Source organism: Heptranchias perlo, chromosome X (assembly GCF_035084215.1).
Source record: "Heptranchias perlo isolate sHepPer1 chromosome X, sHepPer1.hap1, whole genome shotgun sequence".
Lineage (NCBI taxonomy): Eukaryota > Metazoa > Chordata > Chondrichthyes > Hexanchiformes > Hexanchidae > Heptranchias > Heptranchias perlo.
In genome coordinates, this window is record NC_090370.1 from 23226689 (window position 1) to 23235834 (window position 9146).

The 9146-nt window shown below is 48.9% G+C and overlaps 3 protein-coding genes and 1 pseudogene across 3 annotated transcripts; 1 reads left to right on the top strand and 3 right to left on the bottom strand.

Annotated features, from left to right (window-relative positions):
• Positions 1-1788, bottom strand: part of LOC137306969 (protein FAM200A-like) — a 4204-nt pseudogene extending 2416 nt beyond the window's left edge.
• Positions 1789-2108: 320 nt separating this feature from the next.
• Positions 2109-2498, top strand: LOC137307186 (histone H2A.J-like). Its single transcript, XM_067976553.1, has one exon. The coding sequence runs from the start codon at positions 2109-2111 to the stop codon at positions 2496-2498; it is 390 nt and encodes a 129-aa protein (XP_067832654.1).
• A 2474-nt stretch (positions 2499-4972) lies between these two features.
• LOC137307066 (histone H4) lies at positions 4973-5340 on the bottom strand. The gene has a single exon (XM_067976407.1). It carries the CDS (start codon positions 5338-5340, stop codon positions 5029-5031), a length of 312 nt encoding a protein of 103 aa, XP_067832508.1. The 3' UTR covers positions 4973-5028.
• An 870-nt stretch (positions 5341-6210) lies between these two features.
• On the bottom strand, positions 6211-6807 carry LOC137306970 (histone H1-like). Its single transcript, XM_067976339.1, has 2 exons — positions 6628-6807; positions 6211-6534 (listed from the first exon to the last, which is right to left on the bottom strand). The coding sequence occupies exons 1-2, from the start codon at positions 6805-6807 to the stop codon at positions 6211-6213; spliced, it is 504 nt and encodes a 167-aa protein (XP_067832440.1).
• Positions 6808-9146: the final 2339 nt, after the last annotated feature.

Sequence of the window (9146 nt, forward strand, 5' to 3'; positions counted from 1 at the left end):
GCCAATCGGGCTCAGCATTCTGTGGCGAGCAGTTACCTGCACTATGAGCTCCGCTGATAACCTGATATCTGACGAATCTCCTTTCCTGTTCCATTAAATTTTGCTTTTCTTTTTAGGGTTCAAACGAGGGGGCACAAAGTTAAACACAAAACAATTTGGCAACATGCAGGTCTCCCTATCAATGCAAGAGCACGCAGAAGGAATCCCAATGGACCAAACCCCTTCACATTCACTGCCACTGGAAAAAAAATCCAAACAGACCAAACCCTTTCCTATTCCCTCCCATTGCATAGAATCAGAAAGAGAAAAACCCCTTCACAGTCCAAGCCATTATCGAGAGTGCGGTGCCCAGAACTGAACACAGTTCTCGAAATGAGGTCTAACCAGAGCTCTGTATAACTGTGACAAAACTTCCACTCCTTTTTATTCCAGTTCCCTTGAGATAAAGATCAAAATTCAATCTCCATTTCACCTTATATTTTTTGTGAATTCTGTACTTGGACCCCGAAATCTCTCTCCTCCCCCACAGTTCCTTGCTTCTTGCCATTAAGAAAATACTCTGATCTATTTTTTAAGGTCCCAAGTGGATGACCTCACACTTTCCCACGTTGAACTCCATCTGCCACTGTCTTGCCCACTCACTTAATCTATCAATGTCCCTTTGCAACTTTCTGCTCCCATCTATAATGCTTACTGTGCCACCTAACTTAGTTTCGTCAGCACACTGGGTTATAAGGTTCTCTACATAAGAACAGAACAAATAGGAGCAGGAGTAAGCCCTACGGCCCTTCGAGCCTGTTCCGCCATTCAATCAGACCATGGCTGATCTTCAACCTCAACTCCACTTTCCCGCCCAATCCCCATATCCCTTGATTCCCCTAAAATCCAAAACTCGATCGCTCTCAGACTTGAATATACTCAACGACTGAGCGTCCAAAGTCCTCTGGGTGAGAGAATTCCGAAGATTCACAACCCTTTGAGTGAAGAATTTTTTCCTCATGTCGGTCCTAAATGGCCGACCCCTTATCTTGAGACTATGACCTCTAGTTCTTGACTCTCCAGCCAGGGGAATCAGCCTCTCAGCATCGACACTGTCAAGCCGTCGAAGAATTTTATACATTGCAATGTGATCACCTCTCTTTCTTCTAAACTCCAGCGAATGTCGGCCAATTTTACACACTATCTCCTCACAGTAAAATTGCAGCAAGTCCTCCTTATTCTTATATTCCAACACCCTTGCAATAAATACGAATATTTTATTTGCCTTCCTCACTCTCATTAGACCCTTGGTAACTCACTATTTCCAGTATGTTTTTCCTCTATTCCTTCTGTTGGGAAAAGTAACCATTGTTGAAAACATTTCACTCCAATTATACCCGTTTATGTTTGGGGAACAAAATCCAGCTGAACTGCAAACTTTGAGTTTCTGAACGTTGAATTGCGATGGCCGGGGATCGAACCCAGATCAATCACTTGGAAGGCAGCTATACTCACCACTATACCACCATTGCTGAAAAAAATCATCAATAATATGGTTCCCAACCATCAGATCCTGACCATCCACAGCAGGCTGTTGCATTTTGATCTTCATTTGAATTGGTTTCTGACGGATCCTTTCTCGCTCTATTCCAGTTCCCGTTTCCGCCCAGTAGATGACGCCAAGCCCCAATCAATGGAAATTACACAACAGCCAGTAATTCTTCACCTAAAATCGGACTGAAGAGATAGTCGATACCTGCAATACTTGACCAGCTGGAAATACACATTGCTGCATCTCACATCAGACATTGTGTAAAATTAAGTAATTTCTTTAAATCATTCTGGAGACCTGACTACGAACTGGGCACAAGTGGCAGCTTAATATTCAAGTCTATAAGATCTGTAGAAAGGACCGAGAAGTAGGGAAAGGAGGAGGAGTAGCAATATTGCGAATGGAAAATATTACAGTAGTTGAAAGATAGAATATCAGTGAGCGTGAGGGGGCAATGTAAACACTCCGAGAGAGACTGATCAAAAGTGGCCCCATTGTAATCCTCCAGAAGGTATAAAAAGGGCGAGTTGGGGAGGATTTCTTCATTCTTTGTGAAAGTGTTTGTGAGATTGTGGAAATGTCTGAAAGAGGAAAAACCGGCGGTAAAACTCGGGCCAAGGCCAAGTCTCGCTCATCCCGGGCCGGACTGCAGTTCCCTGTGGGCCGTGTTCACAGGCACCTGCGAAAGGGGAACTACGCAGAACGTGTGGGTGCCGGAGCCCCGGTCTATCTGGCCGCTGTGCTCGAGTATCTGACGGCTGAAATCCTCGAGCTGGCCGGCAACGCGGCCCGGGACAACAAGAAGACCCGCATCATCCCCAGACACCTGCAACTGGCCATCCGCAACGACGAGGAGCTCAACAAGCTCCTGGGACGGGTGACCATCGCTCAGGGCGGGGTGCTGCCTAATATCCAGGCCGTGCTGCTGCCGAAGAAAACCAGCAATGTGAGCACCAAGAGCAAGTAAAGCGGCCAAGATTTAATCTGATAACCCAAAGGCTCTTTTCAGAGCCACCCACTGTATCTATGAAAGGGCTGATTACTGTCTGAAGAGAGTCAGGGATCAATTTAATAAGGACTTGATTCCGATCCTAGAACTAACAATAACTTGTTGATTACAAATGATCCAGATCGGTCTGTTGAAGTACTCGCTTCCGGACAGCAGATGTCGCCAACCTCCAATAGATTGATATTTGCAGTTTGTGTGGTGAATGAGACAAAATATCAAAATTGTCATTAAACTGGGCGGGTGGGATACAGAAATACCAGGGACGTTTGATCAACGGCATCAAGAGGCATTCTGTTGTGTTCCACCCAATATCATTTCCAGTCTCATCCTCCGACAAAACTTGCTCGGTCTGTGTTATTTTACCCAGATTTGTGCAACAGAAGCTGACTGATGTGTTGTATATTGTGTCAGCGATTGCTGAATCAAGAATGTGAGTGAAATTTGCCCGTGTTGTTGGATGTGATTGAGGGATTGATTCTGTCCCTGTATCAGTTACGAGTGTTAGTGAATGTAACACTAATGTTTTACACTGCTTCTGATTCTAGCGCTGATAGAGAGCAAGACACACTGCCTTTCGATCTATTAGTGCGAGTTACATTGAAACAGCCTCTGCCACTATTGCTGCAGGGGGACAATAGACTGAAACGTTATTTAATCCGAGTCTGGTTCCTTACATCCAGCATGGGTTTCAGGTCCCGTCCGATTGCACCTGTCCTTTCTGCAGCTGTTTGCCAGAACTTTCTCTGTCCGAATGAGGCACTGGTGGGGATGAGAGTCAGTCTGGTGGAATTCACCTCCCTCCAGTCCTGCGTGTGTGTGAAAATGAAACTTTCTCCGTTTCAAATGCCTCATCTTGGTTAGTCTGGAATTGGCACTCCTCTGTTTGGTGTTGGATCTTCGTCCAAAATGAACAGCTGCTGTTTCTGCCACAAAACGTGGATCGGCTCATGTTCCCATCTCTCTGCTGTTATGATGGGCCAACAGTCTGTCAGGCCTTCCCGTCTGACATCCGCTCACTCCCCTTTATGCATTTCCCGTTTAATCAAATTTCTGTGAACTGCACGGCCCTGCGATTTCAACCCCAGAGATCACAGCTCTTTCCTTTGCTGATTTGGTGGCTCTGAAAAGAGCCTTTGTTGCACTTGGTGCTGAAGGCGGGTCGGGTTTAAGCGCGCTCCCCGCGGATGCGGCGGGCCAGCTGGATGTCTTTGGGCATGATGGTGACTCGCTTGGCGTGGATAGCGCACAAGTTGGTGTCCTCAAACAGCCCCACCAGGTAAGCCTCGCTGGCCTCCTGCAGGGCCATGACGGCCGAGCTCTGGAAGCGCAGGTCTGTCTTGAAGTCCTGAGCGATCTCTCGCACCAGGCGCTGGAAGGGCAGTTTGCGGATGAGCAGCTCGGTGGATTTCTGGTAGCGGCGGATCTCCCTCAGAGCCACAGTGCCGGGTCTGTAGCGATGAGGCTTCTTCACTCCGCCTGTCGCTGGAGCGCTCTTCCGGGCCGCTTTGGTCGCCAACTGTTTGCGAGGAGCTTTCCCGCCGGTCGATTTACGCGCTGTCTGTTTGGTCCTGGCCATTTTCTGAACAGATCTCAACACAACCTGAGACACAGAAACTGTCAATGGCGAGCCGGCTCTGGGGCTGCATTTTAAAGTGTCTGTGAGGAACCGCCCCGGGACTGTGATTGGCTGTATTCCGACCCCCAGTCAGGGAGGGACCGCCCCTGGCCTGTGATTGGCAGGTTTGAACCGAGCTCTGACAGTCAGAACGAAACGGCGGGAGGTCTTGGGCCCCAATTGGCTGAGCTGAAATTAATCATCAATTTCAAAAAGCCCGCCAATTTCAGAGCATCAAATAACAGTTTGAAGAAAATCTCATTTCCCTCCAGCAATTTAAGAATCTCTCTCTTTATAATCTCCATTATTTCCTACTCGTCAGCACAAATCTCAGGCTGATTCACATTCCGGTTCATTCTCTGACCTGTCTGTAAACGGGCGGGAATAAAGTCCCGGTCATTGCTTTCCGTCGGAAGCGGGACAAAGTCTAACTTCGATTTCAAAAATCCCGCCAGTTCCGGCCCGGTGAACGGCTCCTCAAACAGAAACTTCACATCGAACTGATATTTGAATGAGGGCAAGAAATAAACACCGAGCAGAGAGAACACAGCGGGAGAGGGAGTGAGGAGGGATTTTACTGAGCGGAGAATGTAATGTCTGTGGAAAGACTCTGCATCCCCGCCTGTTCATTTATACCGTGAAACCGGGAATTCCGCTCCTTCTCTCGGGATGGCCGAGAACCCCGGCCATTTTTCTGATCTCCCTGTAACGAGTGCTGGAGAAATCTCCCCATATTAATAGAATATCGGAAACTACTTCCCCACCCCGAGATCGTCCCACTCCCCCTTCCCAGGTCACTGCTCTCTCTGTGAGGCGGTGGGTGGCTCTTAGAAGAGCCTTTGTTTTGTGTTTGGTTGGAAAGGGTCGAGTCGTTCAGCCGCCGAATCCATAGAGGGTGCGGCCCTGCCGTTTCAGAGCGTACACCACATCCATGGCCGTGACCGTCTTGCGCTTGGCGTGTTCAGTGTAAGTGACCGCGTCCCTGATCACATTCTCCAAGAAAACCTTCAGTACCCCACGGGTTTCCTCGTAGATCAGACCCGAGATCCGCTTAACACCGCCACGGCGAGCCAGGCGGCGGATAGCTGGTTTGGTGATACCCTGGATGTTATCACGAAGAACTTTTCGGTGCCGCTTGGCGCCACCTTTGCCCAGTCCTTTGCCTCCTTTACCTCTGCCAGACATGATAATTCTTCAATGAAATGAACAATGAACTTCTGCTGGTTCCCTTTTTTATGCAGCTTGCCCCGACCTGACTGAAACATGCACAGAGTGAAAGTGGGAGGGGAGGAGACAAGTGAGATATTAAACAGAGAGGGGAGGAGAGAATCAGAGTGATGGACAGGGCGGAGAGCGGTCTCTGATCTTCCAGCTCCAACTCCAGCTTTCTCCACCCGCCAATTTTAAACCGTTCATCGATAATAGAACCGAAACACAGCGGTCCGCACAAACCCTTACAGACTCGGGCTTCATATTCAAGGATTTACAGAAACCCGGAGCTTTTAAATAAGCCCCGTTACAATTATCAGTCAGTAATATTCCTGCCTAAATACAGTCCCTTCTATAACTGGTCAACCCGCCGGCTTCCATTTCAGTCCCAGACCCGATTCTATCTCCCACACATTCCCTCCCAGACGGATTCAGCAATTTACAAACACATTATTCCAGCTGATTTGGAGAATCTCATGTGTTGGGGTTTGAATTGTGATAGCGGCGGATCTCCGCCAGTTTTCCCCTGTCACGGACCCTGGCCATGAATCTGTGAGAAAAAGAATGAACTGGGACTGGAGGTGAACACGCCCCCAGTTACAGTGAGGCCCGGCCCGGGTATCCCATTCTCTCTATTTTATATCAGACAGTGGGAGTGGGGCGGGGGTAGGGAATGTCAGCGAGTCACCAGGACCCTGGGTTTATTGTAAATGATTTCTATCTGAAACCTGAGCCCGGCCCCGGGACAGGAATCATCTGATTCCGGGATCAGCTCTTTTCTGAGAGACGTGGGTGGCTCTGAGAAGAGCCGTTGGGTTCAGATGGTCACAAGTTGCACTTGATTTTTTACTTCTTTTTGCCTGCTGCTTTCTTCGCTTTGGGCTTGGCGCTCGGTTTTTGTACCTTCTTCGCCTTCGCCTTTACTGGCTTGGGGGTCTTGGGCTTCTTCACAGCCGCTTTCTTCTTAATTGGTGATTTCGCCGCCTTCTTTGTGGTCGATTTCTTGACCGCTGGTTTCTTGGTCGTTAATTTCCTGGCCGCTGGTTTCTTGGCCGCTGGTTTCTTTCCGGGAGATTTCTTGGTTACTTGTTTCTTCACCTTCTTTCCCACTTTTTCCTGGGCTTCCTTCTTAGCGACTCTGAAGGAGCCCGAGGCGCCCGTGCCCTTGATCTGCACCAGGGAGCCTTTTTCCACATTTCTCTTGATACTTAATTTGATCTGGGTCCGGTGCTTCTCCACATCCAGGCCTTTGGTGGCCAGAACCTTCTTTATCGCGGCCAGGGATATCCCCTTGCGATCCTTGCAATCCGCCACAATCTTGAGGATCTGTTCGCCCAATTTGGGACCGGCTGTCTTGGGTCGGTGAACCGCCTTCTTCTTCTTCGGAGCATTGGTTTGAGCGGCGGCGGGAGGTGCCGTTTCGGCGGCTGCAGTATCTGTCATGTCCGGGACTCTGAAGAAAATCTCTCTGACAGTCAGAGCTGGGTCAGAAATGAAACGAGAGGCGGCGGCACAGAGCAACTTCAAGGCACAGAGCGGACGGGGCGGAGACACCCTGCTGTCAGCTCTCGGCACCTCCAGCCTCTCTGTGTTTCTCTCTCCTCTTAAACTACCCGATTCTAATTATAATCGGGCACTCCAGAGTCCCAGACTAGCCCCTTCCCATCTCCAACACCGGAATGTTTGCTGTCGAAAAACTTTCACCGGAATTAAAAGCACCAGTTTCGATTTAAACCCGTTTCATTGCTGCACTGATCGCGCTCTCTCACCCGATCGCTGAAATGATTTCTGTTTTTCGGCTGAAATCTTGAATTGAACAAAAACCGTACCTTAAATTTTCACTTCGGGTCTCCGCAGGGGAGGAGGGCGATCCTTTGACAGGGATTTTTTAAAAAAATACTCAAAAGGGACTCGGACATCCGGCGATGAGACCGGCCACACAAACACAGTGGCATTAATCTAACCCGCCCGCCCATTTCACACACTCTCTCTGACACAATGTTCACATCTGTACATTCACAGGACAAACTGTTCGCCAGATTGACAATTCCCGGGACAGACTTTCCTCCCCGCTCGGCCTGTGCTGCGGATTCTCGGGTGTTGGTTGTAGTTTCCCAGCTCAGTAACTGTTAAACACTCTGAGGCCGGCGCTCCTCACAGTGTCCGGTCTCCAGATTCAGGGACAGGAGCCAATCACAGCTCTGGCTGTGATAATCCATATCTGCTTTTACATTATTGTATTGTTCGCACACAGAAATATGTTTGGTTAAGTTGAAAATTCAAATTATCCGCTCTGGGCTCCTCCAGTCTCTCTGTGTTTCCTTCTCCTGCTAAACTGACTGACAGGCAATAGTAACTGGTGTCCGATCCATCCCATTCTCAACACACAGAGACGGCTCGTTACTGAATAAATTCAACACTCACAGACAGTCCGGAGTCAGACTGTTACAGGCTGTTTCTCGCCACCTTTACTTTTCGGCGGATAAATGCACCGTCAGACCGGCTCATATACAGTAGAAGGGAGAGTAATCGTCTCACCAACAGCACACAGACACAGAATCAGTCTTTCACATTCCATCAGTGGGTCTATATTACGCTCAGTAACAGTGTCCCGCATTCATGTGCAGAACAAAAGAGAGAGAGAGAGAGACGGAGCGGCTGATAAACGGACAGACAGAGACACAGTCAGACAGACGCAGAATCAGTCTCACACATCCCATCAATGTGTCCGTTTCACGCTCAGTAAACATTATCCCAGCTTCATGTACAGCACTAGAGAGAGAGAGATACAGACAGGCACAGTATCAGTCTCACACATCCCACCAGTGTGTCTGTATCATGCTCAATAACAGTATCGCACCTCCATATAAAGTACAAGAGAGACAGAGAAACTGAGCTGTAATGAGCGGTATTCACCCAGTAACAAATAGGGAACTATTCCATTCCAATTGCTGTTCCAAGGTTGAATAATTTTAATTGAAAATCACAAACTTTCGGAGGCTTCCTCCTTCCTCAGGTGAATGTGGAAATGAAATCCTCGAAACTTTCGCATTTATAAATCACAGAACAATACCTGGTGATTACAGAAAGTCTTTCCAACTGCCCGTTGCCAAGGCAATCAAAGTGTTCAGACAGAGAGGTGTTACCTACAGGGCCACCGAATATAGGGGATGGCCTCTTTGACATGGTTAGGGTGGAAGCTGGAAAAGTGGAGCATCGTGAGGTTGTCCGTGGGCTTGCGGTAGAGTGAGGTGCTGAGGTGCCCGTCTTTGATGGAGATTCGTGTGTCCAAGAAAGAAACTGATTCTGAGGAGTAGTCCAAGAAAGAAACTGATTCTGAGCACCTCACTCTCCCGCAAGACCACGGACAACCTCACGATGCTCCACTTTTCCAGCTTCCACCCTAACCACGTCAAAGAGGCCATCCCCTATGGACAGGCCCTGCGAATACACAGGGTCTGCTCAGATGAGGAGGAACGCGATGGACACCGACAGACGCTGAGAGATGCCATAGTATGAATGGGATATGACGCTGGACTCATCGATCGACAGTTCCGATGGGCCACAGCGAAAAATCCCAGAGACCTCCTCAGAAGACTAACACGGGACGCAACCAACAGAGTACCCTTCGTCGTCCAGTACTTACCCGGAGCGGAGAACAGCGTCCACGACACCACACAACCCTGCCACGGTAACCTCTGCAAGACATGCCAGATCATCGACACAGATACCACCATCACACGAGAGGACACCACCCACCAGGTACATGGTTCATACTCCTG

Coding starts and splice junctions, on each gene's coding strand:
- LOC137307186 (XM_067976553.1), top strand. CDS start 2,109: ATGTCTGAAAGAGGAAAAACCGGCGGTAAAACTCGGGCCAAGGCCAAG.
- LOC137307066 (XM_067976407.1), bottom strand. CDS start 5,340: ATGTCTGGCAGAGGTAAAGGAGGCAAAGGACTGGGCAAAGGTGGCGCC.
- LOC137306970 (XM_067976339.1), bottom strand. CDS start 6,807: ATGACAGATACTGCAGCCGCCGAAACGGCACCTCCCGCCGCCGCTCAA. Junction 6,535..6,627: donor CCCTGGCCGCGATAAAGAAG/GTTCTGGCCACC, acceptor TCCCTGGTGCAG/ATCAAGGGCACGGGCGCCTC.